The sequence below is a fragment of the Drosophila subpulchrella genome, unplaced genomic scaffold (genome assembly GCF_014743375.2).
Source record: "Drosophila subpulchrella strain 33 F10 #4 breed RU33 unplaced genomic scaffold, RU_Dsub_v1.1 Primary Assembly Seq422, whole genome shotgun sequence".
NCBI lineage: Eukaryota > Metazoa > Arthropoda > Insecta > Diptera > Drosophilidae > Drosophila > Drosophila subpulchrella.
Window position 1 is genome coordinate 936,521 of NW_023665638.1, and position 19,004 is coordinate 955,524.

Below are 19,004 nucleotides of genomic sequence, written 5' to 3' on the forward strand. Positions count from 1 at the left end.
AGTTGTAATATTTTAGCTTCTTTTATAATTTGGCTATTATATGCAGGAGTACCTGCATAATTAAAAATATCAGCTGGGGTTCTACCTGTTGCATTGTGTTTTATTTTATGATTGTAAGTATACAGTATTACTTCCATTTTCATAAGTTTATTTTCCGGATTGTCGCTGGTCTCGATCACACGTATTTTTTTGTTAATTGTTTTGTGTAATCTTTCTACATCTGATACTCCATTTTTACTTGTTGTTATCTGAATATTTACGTTTTCTGTGTCCAGCCAATTTTTAAGCGCTATACTCAAAACAGCACTATCCCTATCTGCTTTCAAGGTTCTTGGTTTTCCCATTGAATTAAATATTCGAAAAAGTCCTCTTTTAACTTCCATCCATTCCTTTCCGTTTAATTCAATCGCGCTTCCAAATTTGGAGTATAAATCAATACAAGTTAGGTAATTTTGATTTTTGAACGTGTAAATATCTGCGAAGTAAATTTCCCTACAAAATTCTGTTTCTGGATTTGTTTTTAATAAAAGCGATGTTTTTCTATGTTCGGTTTTTGCTTGGTTACAAACATTACACTCATTAATTAAATTCTGGTAGTCGGGATAATAATAGGTTTCTTTGAAAAGCCTTACCATTTTTTCAATTCCTGGGTGCAATAGTTTTTCGTGGTTGCTAACAATAATTTCTTGAAATTCAGCGTAAGTTTTTATGTCCTGTAATTTAATTACTGCTCTTACAATTTTTGTATTAGTGTTCATGGCCTGTTTAAAAGCTTGTTGAATGATTTCAAAATCAGAGTCGTGTTCGATATAAAGTGCACTTGACTTGGTACAAAAGTGTTTTAGTAATATTTGCTTAGCTTTTTCGATGTTTAATTCATTAAACAATATTTTATTCTTGACTTTCTTAAAATACTTTTCACTTTCTTCACATTCTGTATTGCTTCGAATCATTTCTACCTGTCTTGAGAAATGATTGATTGGTTTTTCAGTAATTGTTATTAAATTTTCATTATCTTCTTCAGCGCTATGTGCTGTTGCTTTGTTACTGCCATAGTATACTTCGTTAATTTTGATTCTTGACAATGCATCGGCGACGTGATTTTGCCTTCCTTCTAAATATTTTATTTCGAAGTCATATTCGCCTAACCTTTTCTTCCATCTTTGCAGTTTCATATTAGGTTCTTTGATATTGTTTAGCCAGACTAACGGCTTATGGTCACTTAATATCTCAAATCTTCTTTCGAATAAAAATGGTCTTAAGGTTTTTGTTGCCCATACTATAGCTAATAATTCTTTTTCAATTGTACTATAGTTTTCTTCATGTGCATTTAGAGTCCTACTAAAGTAACTGATTGGTTTGTTATCCTGAGAAAGAACTGCTCCTAATGCAAAGTTGCTAGCATCAGTAGTTAATTGAAACCTTTTTCCAAAATCTGGACAAATCAGTATGGGATCGTTTTTGATAAGTTGTTTTAATTTATTGAATGCTGCAATAAATTAATCATCTTTGAATGTCACTTTAGAACCAGCTTTTAAACATTTAGTTAAAAGCTTTGAAATGTCTGCGAAGCTTGGAATGAATTTTCTGTAATAACCGCAAAGACCAATAAATGATTTTATTTCTTTTTGAGTTTTGGGAATTGGAAATTTATTGATTGCCTTAACCTTTTCTGGATTTGGCATTACACCGTTTGGTTCAACTATGTGTCCCAAAAATTCTGTTCCTTTTTTCAAAAATTCGTTTTTTAGTTTTTCAAAAACAGTTTTTAATGAAGTAAGGTGTTCGTCAAGGGACGTAGAGAAAACAATTATATCGTCCTAGTATACAAGGCAATGCTTGTTTATTAATTCACGAAGGACATTGTCCATGCATCGCTGAAAAGTTGCAGGTGCATTTTTTAATCCAAATGGCATTCGTGTATAATCGTAGTGTCCGTACTTTGTGGAAAACGCTTTTTTGTTTATGGAATTTTGGTCCATTTCGATCTGGTGGAAACCTTTAGACAATTCAATGGTGGTAAAGTATTGACACCGTCCTAGCTTGCCTAGTATTTCGTCCATATTGGGAATGGGAAATTTATCACTAATAGTGATCTCATTTAAGCCCCTATAATCTACTTCAAGTCTAAATTTTTGTTTACCTGAAGCATCTTTCTTTTTTGGTACTATCCACAATGGACTGCAATAAGGTGATTGGCTGTGCTTAATTATTCCTTGCTTTAACATATCCTGTATGTGAGACTCAACTTCTTTTTCAAATGAAAAAGGATACCCATACGGTTTTTTATAAATTGGATTTTTATGATGAGTTTTTATTTTATGCTTAACAACATTCGTAAAGGTCAAATTTTCACCATCATGATATTAAATGCATTTATATTGGTTAATTAATTTTAATAATATAACTTTTTCTTCTTCATTTAAGTGTTCTAAACGATAATTTTTTCCCTCTGCTAATTCATTTTGAACAGCATAATTTATTTCATCAGTATAATTTTTAGATTTTAGCAATGCATCAAAGTCATTTATTTGTGTTGGATTATTCAAACTAATGTTTTTCTGTAAAAAAATGGAAAATTTTCATTTTCATTATAAACATCTTCTTTGTACTCCTTATTTTGTTGATAATTTTCGTCTACTTGCATTCTTGATTGTCCACTATTACTTTCTCTGACTCTCTTTTGTGATTGGTTGGGTACTGAGCCCGATCGTCCACTTGGCTGTTGGCTTTGATTCATTGTATTATTTTGCTGTCCCTGAATTAAATTTCTTTGAAACTCTTGGTAACTTCCCCTATTTTGGTCAAAAGTATTACTTCTGTTATTCGATTGGAACCTATAATTTTAAGGAACCATTCTTTGGGGTTGATTGGGGTGTGGTTGAATTGAAAGAGCTGGGCCAGGATTAAATTGTTGGGTGTTGTACAAATTAGTGAAAGGGCAGGGGTTACGTGTATAATTTGTTTCTTGTTGCTTTTGAATTTTGTTAACATTAATGTTATAATGTTTTTAATTTTCATTTTCTTCGTATAGCCCTTCTTGCTGAGCCGCTTGTTTCAGTTTAAGTACTGTTGAAATATAGCTTCTTGCTAATGTCAAAAAAATTCTGACAGGTAATTTTCGTTGTATTAGGTTTTCGATCTCGTTACAAAATTTTCTTAGATTATCTACAAATTATTATTGTATAATCGCCTTAATAGTTCCTCCACAGGGGTTTGCGTTTTGTACTCGTCGATTAGGGCTGCTCTAAGATCTGGCCAGTTGTTGACTTGTAGAACTTGCAGAATCCTCTGGGCATCACCGGTGATTTGAAGTTCAATTGCTCCAAATATAACGCTCGTCTGTCGATCATTGGTTGTAGGATACAGACGCAAAAGGTAGTTAACTCTTCTGACAAAGGTTCCTAGGGTAGATGGATTTCCTTCAAACGTTGGAATATTCCGGATCTGGGACAAAAGTTGATTTAAGTTTTGCTCCGTCAATGGGTTGGGTGCCACACCAATTTGTGGTTGCCCTTGAGCTGGTGGTTGTTGGTCCATTTTGTTGTGTTTAATTAAATTCCACTCAACTTTATTACTGACCGAATTCGATTTATTCAGTAGTCGATTGAAATTTAATTTATTATAATATTTTTTCAGTGCCTTTAATTTGCACTTAGGTTCTTTTGCGGGTCTCTTAGTTGCACTTCCGAGCTAGTCTATTAAATTGCTTACTTGTGGGCAATTCCACGCGCTGATCTGGATATCCTAGTAGTTTAGAAATATACTTTTAATTGATCAGTAAGCTCCCGACTTTGTTTTTTCGCAAGGATATTTTTTAAAGAGATCCTACCGACTGCGCCATTTACATGAGTCGTTCTTCGCCCAAATAAAAAATCAGGAGATTTTTTATATTTGTTGGTTATTCTTTTTAGAACGTTGGAAAAAGACTATTTGTATGTTATACAATTGGTTAGAATGAAACCTCGGTTTGCGTCTTAGAATGTACTGTTAGTGCATTAGGTGACGCAATCGCAATTATGTTTACATAATTCGGTCGTATTAGATTTGGCGATCTTATTGGATTATTACGTTTATGGAATTACGTCATTGTTGACGTTCGGACTTAATCAATTTTCTTTGTTTGTTTGCACTGCGGGATCTCGAGCTTCTGTATCGTTTTTAATCAAAGACGAAATTGGCGATTCTGTTTATTTGTGAACGTTTTCGTTCTTTGAACTGGTGGCCGTTGAGAAATCGCAGTGTAGATACGTTAATATATAAATGTTTATCATTTAAAAACATTTTTGGCCAGCGCTCAAACAATCGCTCACAGGATTATTGGGGTCTTCTCGTCTCCGCAACCCATTTCATTAATGAGTCGATGCATCCATATGGCCTCTTTGCAAGCTGATGATAGCGCCATATACCCCGCCTCGTTACTGCTAAGGGCGAAACTTCGCTGCTTTTCAGAACGCCAATAAATTTGACCTCCAATTTTCGAAATATTGAAAAATCGCCGTACAAAAATGCGCCATTAAACTGCTACAAAGTTCTTAAATTCACGAAAAAATCGCCCTAAAACCATTCGAAATCATAATAAAACAAATTTTGAATTCATTATTTTAATATTTAGTGTGATTTTATCAGAACTTGCCTCGTCTAACCTTTTCTAAATCTATTGCCCAATAGCCCTAAATTGGATGCTTCTACTTTTCTAAACGCACGGACGATCGTTCTAAAAATCGCAAAAAAAGTTCGAGAATGGGTTACCTAGCGGTACTTCGCATGGCATTTTGCACTTTTATCTATACGGATTGAGTTCGAATCCGCAAGCAGCCCTCTTTTCCGTAAGTTTTATAAACAAAATTTCTTAGTTTGGAATTATTTAATAAATAAAATTTGAAAATTTAATTTTAAACTTATTTTTTTTAATGTTTGTGCCTTAAAGCCTGCTTTGTTTGTCTTTAGTTAAAGATTAAATGTTAACCCCAATAAAATAAGATATAAACTAATTTTGTGCATCGCCTAGCTCTGCTGTACAGGGGTAGTGATCTCGTCTTCCAATCGAGCGTTACTGGGTTCGAGTTGTATATTATAAGGGCAACATCTCTTAAGGCCATTCGATTTTAAGGTAGAGTCGTCAATGACTTTTTAGCCTAAAACATAGAGAAGTATAAAACATAATTAATTTTTTTTAGAACAGTGAATATCAAACGGTAGACGCAAATATGCAATGGAAGTATAGGAGTTGGTATTTAAATATAAAATCCAATATGGTATATTTTCCAAATTATAAATCCTGTTACCCGATAGGAGAATTTTATAAAAAACTTTGTTTTGCATTTTTAGTCTTTATGTCTATACCTAAAATAATCTTAAAGACATGAACAGAAAATTGCAATCGGCTTATAAGATTTAGCCAAATTACTTGCAATCCTTACATTGCACTATGGTCCAGATGTCGTTTTTTTTGGCATAAAGTCGATTTTTTGATGTTAATATATCGTTGTTTTCTTATTTTAATCTTAAAAAAATTTAATGAAAAGCTTTAAAAGTGCCACCAAAGCTTTTTGAGAGCTTTTAAAAGTGAGCTAGTGATCAGCTGATTTCCGAACAGAAATTTGCTCCAAAATATTTAGTTGCTTTATGTTGTGCCACACGCGTTAAATTGGTCCAGAAAATTCAACTAAATTATGGAAAGCAATCTTCACTATTTAGTGTATATTGCTATTTTATGTATAGTTCTAGGTATTTAGTGTTGTGTAATGTCCAATTTATGTGTATTTTTTTAGAAAACTAACATGCGTGATTCGTGTTTCGTGGAATATAAGTTATATTAAATAACTAATAAGATGTTCCATGCTTAAAGCAACTAATTGGTCCAGATTGTACTTGTGAGTGTTGTCTTTAACCACAAACCAAAAACTCATCCCCGTTCGTTCCCCTTTTCTCACATTTTGGTAATATATAGGCATGTTTGAGTTTACTCACAGCGAACTTTTCGAATTATGGCGCAGCAACAATCGAAAAATTCAATGTGTATCGGATTGGATATACACCAAAATTATTAAAAACGCTGTGGAATCCATGACAATAAAGGAAATTGACAAAAAAATCAGTAATTTTAATAGTTACATTCATAATTATTAGAGCAGGAAATAATATATATTTATTCTAAATCTACTATCAATCAGTTTGCAGGGGCGGCAAGCGTGGGCGTGGTCGCACTGGCCCAATTTTTTTTCACAAATTATTAATGCCATAACAATAAAATGTGTGAAGTTTGAACTATGTAATTCAATTTTTCGACTTTATGCCAAAAAAAACGGCTTCTTGACCGTAGTGCATTGGTTTAATTTCTAATCGCGAGATAACGTAGAGGAACGCTAAATGAGGTCTGACTCGATTCGATGAGAACTTTTAGAACTTGAAAACCAAACTGCAGTTGCTCTCCTAATCCCTGAGAATGTTGCACAGTGTTATAAACGATAATTTTTAAGATTTAAACAATCTAAAAACAGTTCAGGCAGTTCATAAAAAAAATTAGGTATTCCGCGTTAGCGTTAGCGTTTCCGACCCTATAGAGTGTTTATATTCTTGATCAGCCATGTCCGTCTGTCCGTCCGTATGAACGCAGAGATTTCGGAAACTATAAGAGCTATAATGTTGAGACTTGACAAGCAGATTCTTGGGACTCCCAGCGCAAATTTCTTTCTGTAGGGTGCCACGCCCACTGCAATGTCCACAAACGCCCATAACTCTAAAACCTAGCCCCCAAGCTTATGAATATTTTGTAAAAACTAAAATAAGATTTTGTTCTTATTTTCAAAGTATCGGACTTTGGACTCTGCCTTGACCTTTGGACCAATAGAAGAACTTTCACGTCTCAGCAGCGGGATGGCGCTCCTGCATGCCACATGCTACAGGCGAATCGGCAAGATGGCACCAAGACGTAGGACTTAAGTTGAAAGTCGTGGGCAGAGGACAAAGGGGTCAAACAGGATTCACGAACTTTGGAGCTGGCCATGCGCAAAAGGGAAGTAACGGTTACAGGTGGCCATATATAAGGCCGCAGAGCGCTGGCAGCTGGATCAGTCAATCACGAGGAGTCAAGCCATCAGGATCAGTCAGTTATCAAAGTCAAAGAACCAATCAACCAGACCAATTAATTTGTTGTGTTCTCATTGTTTCCGTGGGAACTATAATCACAACGAAGGCAAAGTAGTACTTGTCCTTAGGGAACAATGCCTCTAATTATACCCGTTACTTGTAGAGTAAAAGGGTATACTAGTTTCGTCGGAAAGTATGTAACAGGCAGAAGGAAGCGTTTCCGACCCCATAAAGTATATATATTCTTAATCAGGATCACTAGCCGAGTCGATCTAGCCATGTCCGTCTGTCCGTCTGTCCGTATGAACGCTGAGATCTCGGAAACTATGAGAGCAACAATACTGGGATTAGGCATGCAGATTCCTGAGATTCCTGCGCAGCGCAAGTTTGTTTCAGTAGAGTGCCACGCCTTTTCTAACGCCCACAAACCGCCCAAAACTGTGGCTCCTACAGTTTTGATTCTAGAATACAAATTTTAACTAAAATGTATTGTTCTCATCAATACCTATACGATTGATAAAAAAAAAAGTTTGCCACGCCCACTTTTACGCCCACAAACTGCCCACAAACTTCATGCCACGCCCACTCTAACGCCCACAAACCGCCCAGGCCTGTGGCGCCCACAATTTTCATGCTAGATACAAAATTTTAACTGAACTGTATTGGTCTCATCAATACCTATCGATTGACCGAAAAAAATTTGCCACGCCCACTCCAACGCCCATAACGCTTAAATCTGTCTACCGCCGATATGTGGCGCATTTCAATCTCGCTTTGCTGCTTGCATATCTCCATTTCCCTTTGGTCCCTTTAGCTGAGTAACGGGTATCTGATAGTCGAGGTACTCGACTATAGCGTTTTTCCATGTTTTCATATATTAATATCGATCCACTTTTATTCGATGTTTTATTTTAACAGATGACCAGGAACGTTTATATTTATATCTTATTGTCTTGGGCTCACTGGGAGTGGTTTTCTCCATAATAATTTTCGTAACTAGGGTAGTGCTTCTACCTGACGTACGCTCCAGCTAGTAGCCTTTACGCTGGTTTGTCTCCCAACCAGTTACCTCCGGTGAGTAGCCAAGGACCTGGCGCCGAGCTTATGCCTAACCCTTCTAATGGCGACTCGTCAGTCACCTGACCTCATCGGCGTAGCCCAGGGACCTTTTGTCACCACGAGTGTTGGCAGTGCAGGCGGTCAGGGTCCGGTAGCGGGCGTTCTGACATCGGCTGTCGTAATTGGAATCAGCTGATTTCCGAACAGAAATTTGCTCCAAAATATTTAGTTGCTTTATGTTGTGCCACACGCGTTAAATTGGTCCAGAAAATTCAACTAAATTATGGAAAGCAATCTTCACTATTTAGTGTATATTGCTATTTTATGTATAGTTCTAGGTATTTAGTGTTGTGTAATGTCCAATTTATGTGTATTTTTTTAGAAAACTAACATGCGTGATTCGTGTTTCGTGGAATATAAGTTATATTAAATAACTAATAAGATGTTCCATGCTTAAAGCAACTAATTGGTCCAGATTGTACTTGTGAGTGTTGTCTTTAACCACAAACCAAAAACTCATCCCCGTTCGTTCCCCTTTTCTCACATTTTGGTAATATATAGGCACGTTTGAGTTTACTCACAGCGAACTTTTCGAATTATGGCGCAGCAACAATCGAAAAATTCAATGTGTATCGGATTGGATATACACCAAAATTAATAAAAACGCTGTGGAATCCATGACAATAAAGGAAATTGACAAAAAAATCAGTAATTTTAATAGTTACATTCATAATTATTAGAGCAGGAAATAATATATATTTATTCTAAATCTACTATCAATCAGTTTGCAGGGGCGGCAAGCGTGGGCGTGGTCGCACTGGCCCAATTTTTTTTCACAAATTATTAATGCCATAACAATAAAATGTGTGAAGTTTGAACTATGTAATTCAATTTTTCGACTTTATGCCAAAAAAAACGGCTTCTTGACCGTAGTGCATTGGTTTAATTTCTAATCGCGAGATAACGTAGAGGAACGCTAAATGAGGTCTGACTCGATTCGATGAGAACTTTTAGAACTTGAAAACCAAACTGCAGTTGCTCTCCTAATCCCTGAGAATGTTGCACAGTGTTATAAACGATAATTTTTAAGATTTAAACAATCTAAAAACAGTTCAGGCAGTTCATAAAAAAAATTAGGTATTCCGCGTTAGCGTTAGCGTTTCCGACCCTATAGAGTGTTTATATTCTTGATCAGCCATGTCCGTCTGTCCGTCCGTATGAACGCAGAGATTTCGGAAACTATAAGAGCTATAATGTTGAGACTTGACAAGCAGATTCTTGGGACTCCCAGCGCAAATTTCTTTCTGTAGGGTGCCACGCCCACTGCAATGTCCACAAACGCCCATAACTCTAAAACCTAGCCCCCAAGCTTATGAATATTTTGTAAAAACTAAAATAAGATTTTGTTCTTATTTTCAAAGTATCGGACTTTGGACTCTGCCTTGACCTTTGGACCAATAGAAGAACTTTCACGTCTCAGCAGCGGGATGGCGCTCCTGCATGCCACATGCTACAGGCGAATCGGCAAGATGGCACCAAGACGTAGGACTTAAGTTGAAAGTCGTGGGCAGAGGACAAAGGGGTCAAACAGGATTCACGAACTTTGGAGCTGGCCATGCGCAAAAGGGAAGTAACGGTTACAGGTGGCCATATATAAGGCCGCAGAGCGCTGGCAGCTGGATCAGTCAATCACGAGGAGTCAAGCCATCAGGATCAGTCAGTTATCAAAGTCAAAGAACCAATCAACCAGACCAATTAATTTGTTGTGTTCTCATTGTTTCCGTGGGAACTATAATCACAACGAAGGCAAAGTAGTACTTGTCCTTAGGGAACAATGCCTCTAATTATACCCGTTACTTGTAGAGTAAAAGGGTATACTAGTTTCGTCGGAAAGTATGTAACAGGCAGAAGGAAGCGTTTCCGACCCCATAAAGTATATATATTCTTAATCAGGATCACTAGCCGAGTCGATCTAGCCATGTCCGTCTGTCCGTCTGTCCGTATGAACGCTGAGATCTCGGAAACTATGAGAGCTACAATACTGGGATTAGGCATGCAGATTCCTGAGATTCCTGCGCAGCGCAAGTTTGTTTCAGTAGAGTGCCACGCCTTTTCTAACGCCCACAAACCGCCCAAAACTGTGGCTCCTACAGTTTTGATTCTAGAAAACAAATTTTAACTAAAATGTATTGTTCTCATCAATACCTATACGATTGATAAAAAAAAAAGTTTGCCACGCCCACTTTTACGCCCACAAACTGCCCACAAACTTCATGCCACGCCCACTCTAACGCCCACAAACCGCCCAGGCCTGTGGCGCCCACAATTTTCATGCTAGATACAAAATTTTAACTGAACTGTATTGGTCTCATCAATACCTATCGATTGACCGAAAAAAATTTGCCACGCCCACTCCAACGCCCATAACGCTTAAATCTGTCTACCGCCGATATGTGGCGCATTTCAATCTCGCTTTGCTGCTTGCATATCTCCATTTCCCTTTGGTCCCTTTAGCTGAGTAACGGGTATCTGATAGTCGAGGTACTCGACTATAGCGTTTTTCCATGTTTTCATATATTAATATCGATCCACTTTTATTCGATGTTTTATTTTAACAGATGACCAGGAACGTTTATATTTATATCTTATTGTCTTGGGCTCACTGGGAGTGGTTTTCTCCATAATAATTTTCGTAACTAGGGTAGTGCTTCTACCTGACGTACGCTCCAGCTAGTAGCCTTTACGCTGGTTTGTCTCCCAACCAGTTACCTCCGGTGAGTAGCCAAGGACCTGGCGCCGAGCTTATGCCTAATTCCCTTCTAATGGCGACTCGTCAGTCACCTGACCTCATCGGCGTAGCCCAGGGACCTTTTGTCACCACGAGTGTTGGCAGTGCAGGCGGTCAGGGTCCGGTAGCGGGCGTTCTGACATCGGCTGTCGTAATTGGAACCAGCGCCACCAGTAACAGTCCAATAAGTAAGTTATCTCACCGGTGCACTTCGATTGTTATTCCAATGTCGTTTTCTCTTGCAAGGTCCAACGGTACCCATTACCTCGCTGGGAACGTATACGACAGCACCATCAATCAGAGGCGGGTATATCATTAACACCGACAGCATAAGTGTGCATCAACGGCAGAAGAGTACCGCAACACCGCCGACCTTGTTGAATGGAAGCAAGCCAGCGCACCAACCGCAACCAAATACGATATCCTCGCCGCTAGCCGTTGATGTCAGTTCACAAAATAATGTGTCCATGCCTGGTCAGGGCACATCGACTTTGCGACGCGCAAAGCCAAGCATTTTGCAGCCGCATCCTTCATATGACGGCACCGCCCCACGCACTCTCTCAACCGGCGTGGCCGTTGGCTCACAGTTCTACTACGGATGACAAAGTACATTGGACTGCGATCCCTATGTGTACACCACACCTTTGGGTGTGGGAATACGCGTGGCTCCCTCAATTTGCAGCACGCAGAAGTTAGCTGAGATGGCAGATCGTTCAAGCGCAATAGAGAACTTCTCCGCATCTTAGCCATTGACGACGGCAATGCCAAGCTGCAATTTCAAATGAAGCGAAGGGGACAATTCAAAGAAAATTACTGCTGGCTTTTCAGCTATAAGCTAAGATGGCTGTTATCTAATCACTGCCCCTAGATTGGTACGGATGCAGTTTTAAACATGGAAAACTACCGGAAAATTCATAAAGCTAATAAGTTAATTTAATTCCCACATTCTCCGAAAAATTTTAAGACAATGTCGATGGCACTAAAAACGGAATATTTCTTGACAAAATGTTCAGGTTGTCTTCAAAAAGTATTACTTATACTCGCGATAGAGAGAATCAATTAACCGGAAAAGGTTTGCACTGATTAAGTAAAAATCAATGTGGTGAAGAATAAAAACGTTTTATTTCCCGATTTGAGTGGACTGTATTTCAATTATTAAGTTTATCACATTTTTCTTGTGTCCGATGCTTTCAGTTGTAGTCTTAACACTAAGTCCTAAAAAATCTCTAAAGTGTGACGCAGCACCAAAATATATTAAAAGGGCAAAGTTAGTATTTCATATACCAAAAAGAGAATAAGATTCAAAATTAAATATCGGATGTAATTCGTTCATCAACAGCCCGGGCTTCGCTGAAGCAATGTTTCAGAATTAGGCAGTACAGCTAACTTGGTGATGGGTCGGGTCATCTCTCCAGTACACGTCTTAAGTTTTACAGCGCGAACAAGTCCATCTGGTCCAGGATGTGCTCCCACTACACGGGCTAGTATCCAAGCTGCTGGAGGGAGATTTGAGACCTTGACGGGTCTACATTGTTTACAGCGATGTTGCGTTCCTTGTTGCTCCACTTTTGACGTTGATGCAGGGATGTTAAATACTCTTGGTGCCAGCGTTTCCAAAACCCTTGATACATCGATTGCAAAAGCTGCCAATAACCCAGACGATTGATCGGCAAATGAGTCAGATCTCCCTCTGGAACAGTTGTGAATGGGCGCCCAATTAAAAAATAGGCTGGAGACAAGTAGTTAAGGTCAGTGTCAGGTGTATAGTATAACGGTCGCGAGTTCACCACTGCACTGATCTGAGCAATCAGAGTTTGCAGTTGTTCAAAGGACAGAACAGTTTTTCCCACAACTCGACGCAGATGTAGTTTGACGGAACGTACTGATGACTCCCACTTTCCTCCCCAATGTGGCGAATGGGGAGGTATAAAGCTCCACTTAATTCCATAATTGGCCAGCGATTGTGTTAGATTGAGTTGATGCTCCTGCGAAGATAAAAATTGCTGCATCTCATCTAATGCCCGTTTGGCACCAACAAAATTCGTCCCGTTGTCGCTGAAGATCTGTGAGCATTTTCCTCGAAGGGACATGAAACGCCGAAGACATGCCAGGAATGTGTCTGTACTTAGATCGGTGGCCAGTTCCAAATGTATGGCTGATGTTACAAGGCAAACAAAGAGGCATGAAGAAGGTCTGAAGCAAGCATTCCTCGAGTGGCACAGTCCGCCGGATTCTCCTTTGTGTTTACATGATGCCATGCGTTGCGCGGTAAGGTTTCGAGTATTTCTGAGGTTCTGTTAGCTACAAATGTTTTAAGCTTAGATGGTGGATGTGAAAGCCAAGCCAAGACTATGGTTGAGTTACACCATGCATGAACTTTAATGTCCTTGTGTTGTAGCGCAGCCTTGACTGATAAGAACAGTCGGCTCAGTAGCAAAGCGCTACACAGTTCAAGACGCGGTAGAGACTGCTGCTTCAGCGGAGCAACTCTGGTTTTTCCTGCTATGAGTGAAGCAGATACGGTGCCATCTGCTCGCACCACTCTGCTATAGATGACTGCGGAATATGCCTTGATGGAGGCATCTGAAAATCCATGCAGTTCGATGTGATCTTTATTGTTTTGGACAAACCGTGGCACTTGGCGTTTGGTGTTGTCCGGATTTGTTGTAAGGCAAACTTTGTAGTATAACATATCCTCTTCTGGATCCCAATGAATACCAAGAACTTTTGCTGTAGAATTGGATCCTTTGCCTTGTACTTCGGCTGTTGCGAGATATCTGTCAGCGACACGTGATGAATTGGAAACCCATTTACCAAGTTCCATGCCTGCACATTTCATCAACTGGATCAACTCATTTTGATTGCGAATGAGCTCCTCCTCGGTATGTGCTCCCGTCAGTACGTCGTCCACATAAAACTGCTCCTTCAAGATCCGTGCAGCGGTAGGAAAATCGTGTTGATGGTCGTGAGCTAACTGATCCAGGACCCTCACTGCCAAAAATGGTGCGCAGGATGGGCCGTATTTTACCGTGGACAGTTCATAGTGTTTAATAGGAGTTGTTTCATCTTCTCTACAAACAATACGCTGATAGCCACAATGGTTGGCAGCCACCAAGATTTGTCGGTATATTTTGACAATATCTGCCGAGAAGACGAACTTAAACATTCTGAAACGCATACAAATCGAGAAAAGGTTTCGTAGAATGCTGGGTCCAATGTGCAGAGCTTCGTTTAAGGACCGTCCATTCGTGTCCTTGAATGAACCGCCAAATACGACCCGTAATTTTTTGGTAATTACAGGATGATGTGGCAAGTAAAAGCTCGGCTATTTTCAATGTTTTCTGGCGATAGTTCTCGCATGTGGCCCAACTGAAGATACTCACGCATAAATTGCACGTACTGTGAATGCAGATTGGGGTCATTCTTTAGGCGGCGTTCTACACCCCTGAATCTTGTTAGCGCTCCTTGTAATGTATCCGAAAACTGTTCCTTTGAGTTTTTGAAGGGAAGTTCGACGATTTAACGCCCCTTAGAGTCCCGAGTGTGCGTCTTTACAAAGTGCTGTTCAACTTCATGTGTGCTGTAGTATGCACTTATATCGAATATCTACTGTACCAAGAGTACTTGAAACAAACACACTGTAACACTTTGTTGCATTGTTTTTATAAAATAAATGGCTCGGTCAAAAGCCCAAAGTGGCCGAGACATGAGTCGATCGGCGCGCATGAAGAAAGTGCAAGTGTCAGCATTCTGTTGCACACGCCGGCCGCTCAGCCAAACTCAAGTACATACACATGCCCTCGCGCTCCAGTCAAAGAGAGCATAATTAAATACACTTTATATACATAAGATATACATAGCCGTCTCTCTGCCGCCCAACTGTAAGCAGCGCAGCTACGAGAATTAGGCTTACTTAGATCCTAAGGCAAATTGTAAAATCAGAGACAACTTGACGTTGGAAGCGGCATTAACGCTGCTCCTGGATACAAAAACTAACTAAATAAAGAATCTTAAAAAACTACCAAAATATGTGTTCTCACTAAGTGGGTACGGAATAATAAAACTACCAACACAAGGAGTTTCTCATAACAGTGCATTGTTGTTGTAGATGAAGACCCGGTAGTAACGATAGATGTTATGACCCATCCAAAAATGGTCGAAATGGCGATGATGTTGCCCTGGTTGTCGAACATCTTTTGACCGGTGAACATGGTCCAAACGTAGTCGCTGCCCAAGAGTATATCAACTGGCGTCAACGACTGATAGTCAGAATCCGCAAGCTTCAAGCCAGCGAATGCCTTGAGTGCTGAGGTGGCGATATCGTGTCTTGCCAACGTGGAGGTAATTTTGCTGAGTACTTTGGCACGTACCTTCATTGTGTGATCTGAGATCCTTGACTGCAAGTCCAGTGTGCTGCAGCCTCTAGTTGTCTCAGCCTTGATTGACGAGATTCCGGCCACCAAAATTCGTGACGGAGAGCGTGCCAGTCCGAGTGCCTGTACGCACCGCTCGGAGATGTACGACAGTTCCGAACCACTGTCCAAAAGCACCCGGCAAGTAGTGTGCGATCCTGTTGCGTTTTTGACAAACCCTAGAGCTGTTGGCAATGCACTTTTTCGTAGCCCTTGTGGCTGTGTTGCTGTTGTTGAACCGTGGCACAAGGATTCAGCTGTGGGAGCCACTTGTGCCCGTGCGATATGGCTGATGGTGACCGTAGCATCTTCGGGAGCGTTTGGAATGTGTGTGTGGAATGTGCTTGCGAATTGAGAATATCAGCATGTAGCAAAGAGTGGTGACGATTATGGCAAAACTTGATCTCGATCTTGGCTAGGATGAAGTGTATAATCCAGCAGTCCCTATTCGTTTGCCCCGCTGCATCCACGCCGCGTACAATTTCGGTGGCTCCGTCCGTCACCTTGCGCAGAACTGTTACATCTGCTCTGGCGGTCGAAGGTATGTTAACAAATGTCTCCAGCAGAGTGTTAACAATGTGACGTGGTCTATTGTACCGATCAGTCTAGGCAGCCTCGTAAGCTGCATCCGTTATTGGCATATGTCGTATCAAGTCAGCTGCTTCTCCAGTGATGTACGTTTTCAAGTAGTGCAACTTTTGTATTGCTGTCAAATGCTGCTTGCTATGGATCGTACTCTCGAAGATGTTTTTAAAGGCTGGCCACTCCTTGTAGTCGCCAGTGAATAGCTTGATGTGGATTTTTGGCAGTTCATTATGCATTACATTTGCTGCCGAGTTTGCCCTTAAAAGCGTTGCTTGTTGCTCAGCCAAACGCTCATTGTGCTGCTGTTGTTGTTCCAGAAAACGAACTAGGTTTTCGTTTCCCACTCCTGATCCCAGTGATGCGTCCTCGTCAGAGTTGCCAGGTTGTCTGATCTTGTTGCCTTCTCTTTCATTCTCCTGACATTCTTCACAGGTGCGTATGAGGTTGCGAAATAATGTGCTCGCTTGTAAGTACTTGTCCCCGTAACTTTCGTTGTCGATGGCTGGATCGACTTACCCTTCCTCTTCGTCAAAAAGGGCCATTCGGTCGCAAATGGATTCGAACTCTTTCCATACGATGTTGAGCCTTTCCAATGAAACTTGTATTTCATCAAGCTCCCATTTTGATCCCGCACGTGGATCTTGAGACTTCTAGCTGCCTTCAAAAGTTTAAACTGATCCATGTTTATCAGTAACTAAATTTGGCTAGAAGGACCAAAGATATGGTGAAGAATAAGTACGTTTTATTTCCCAATTTGAGTGAACTGTTTTTCAATTATTAAGTTTATCACATTTTTCTTATGTCCGGTGCTTTCAGTTGTAGTCCCAACACTGAGTCCTAAAAAATCTCTAAAGTGTGACGCAGCACCAAAATATATTAAAAGGGCAAGTATTAGTATTTCATATACCAACAAGAAAGGAAGTTAGCTTCGGCAAGCCGAAGCTTATATACCCTTGCAGCTATAATTATTAAATTTAAAAACACAAAAAATGATATTCCCAATAGTATAAGATAATATGTCAAAAAACACCGAAGCTATAATTTGTTTCATATTATTTTCCTACCAATTTTGCGATCGTTCCTATGGCAGCTATATGACATAATCGTCCGATTTTGATAAAATTTAATTCGAAATTCAGAACTAATTAAAAAATGTTATTTCCAAGCGTTGGAGGTTATATGTTGAAAAACACCGAAGCTATAATTTTTATCATATTATTTTTCCACAAATTTTCCGATCGTTCCTATGGCAGCTATATGATATAGTCGTCCGATTTCGATAAAATTTAATTCAAAATTCAAAATTATTTAAAAATTGTTATTTCCAAGCTTAGGAGTTTATATGCTAAAAAACACCAAAGATATAATTATTTTTCATTTTTTTGTCCGATTATTCCTATGGGAGCTATAAGATATAGTTGTCCGATCCGGCTGGTTCCGACTTATATACTACCTGCAAAAGATATAAGACTTTTGGGAAAGTTTCAGCCCGATAGCTTTAAAACTGAGAGACTAGTTTGCGTAGAAACGGACGGACAGACGGACAGACGGACAGACGGACAGACGGACATGGCTAGATCGACTCGTCTAGTCATGCTGATCAAGAATATATATACTTTATGGGGTCGGAAACGTCTCCTTCACTGCGTTGCAAACTTCTGACTGAAATCAATATACCCTCTGCAAGGGTATAAAAAGAGAATACGATTCAAAATTAAATAACGGATGTAATGCGTTCATCAACACAATGCCTCTTTAAACAATAATAAGTAAAGCAAAAGCGATTTGTGGGCACGTAGTCACAATTGCTCAGTCCAATTTATATAGTTATGTCGATCCTAGGGCCCAGTTTAGAAGAAGTCCCAGACGCGACAGATCCTCTTCGATCTCCGTGTCTTTTAGGATTAGGGGCTATTTCAGCCGGGTCCGAAGTCGATTGTAAAAGAGTTGATGTTTAGATGGATCAATTGCTAATTGAGTTTCACGTTTTTAGACAAAGAGAAGGTTGCTAGACTCTCAGTATGACTTTATTGTTACGTCCGAGATCTTGAACTCTTGTTGTAATTTCCATCTTGATGGTAGTTTTGAGGTAGTTTATACTTAGGATTAGACATACCAACTTTATTATTTTTTACAAAGTCGTTCATAAAATTATCCTTATCAGTATTGTTATTCTGTACATTTAATTGTCCTTATGGTGCTTAAAAATTACTGAAAGATCCTCAAGTTGTTCTGAATTGAGTAAATTGTTTTAAAAATCTATTGGTCTATAATTTGTGGTAGAGTGAATAGTATTATTATAGTGGAGAATTGCCTGATTTGTTTTGAATTGTATCTTTATTTGTATCATCATAATAATTATGATTGTTACCAGGGTTATCCTCTTCCCGTGGTAATTCTGATATTCATTTTGAATTTGGTTATTTCGATTATAATTATCATTACTGAAGTTTGTCCTAAAGGGAGTTTTATTATACAACTGTTTTCGAATGGGCCAATAGAGTATATCATTTTGGTAGCGAACGTCTTTAATAATTTTGATGCGTCATCTAATGACTGCGGATTCCTAGAAAAAATCATTGTTTTGGTAGGTTCGGGAAGATTGTACCTAAAAAATCCAACTGAAATCCTATTAAATTCCTCTGTTCTAAATGGCTCGTTAGAGTGTGTTAATATTCGGTTATGTATTCTAGTAGCAATTTCAAAATTTTTTTGTAATATTGCTCTACTGTGGATTCTATTCCACATAATTTTAGGGTATCCATCAATACATCGCTACTCTCTTTTTCCCCAAAATGTTTTGTCAAAATCTCTTTGAATTGGTTCCAGGATCTAATGTTTCCGTATCTATGCAAAACGGGTCTTACTAACGCAATGCATTTGTTTTTTATGTAATTAGGTAAAAGGTTTTTTGATTGTTCATCAAAACTTTTAAAGGTTGGAATTAAGTCATTAATTGGATTTATGAAATCTGGAAGCTGGTTTTAATCTGATCCATCGAAATCTTTAATATTTGTTATACAATTTAAATATAGATCAAACGACGCAATTATTTCGGTATTCATTAT

General features: G+C 39.0%; 1 protein-coding gene across 1 annotated transcript; it reads left to right on the top strand.

Annotated features, from left to right (window-relative positions):
* Positions 1-10,637: 10,637 nt before the first annotated feature.
* LOC119562338 lies at positions 10,638-12,087 on the top strand. Its single transcript, XM_037875505.1, has 2 exons — positions 10,638-11,127; positions 11,186-12,087. Exons 1-2 carry the CDS (start codon positions 10,956-10,958, stop codon positions 11,539-11,541), a joined length of 528 nt encoding a protein of 175 aa, XP_037731433.1. The 5' UTR covers positions 10,638-10,955; the 3' UTR covers positions 11,542-12,087.
* The last annotated feature ends 6,917 nt before the right edge of the window (positions 12,088-19,004 follow it).

Bases quoted from the DNA above. Each gene is read 5' to 3' on its own strand.
- LOC119562338 (XM_037875505.1), top strand. From the start codon at position 10,956: ATGCCTAATTCCCTTCTAATGGCGACTCGTCAGTCACCTGACCTCATC. The intron at 11,128-11,185 runs GTAAGTTATCTC...TTCTCTTGCAAG, and splicing joins CACCAGTAACAGTCCAATAA to GTCCAACGGTACCCATTACC.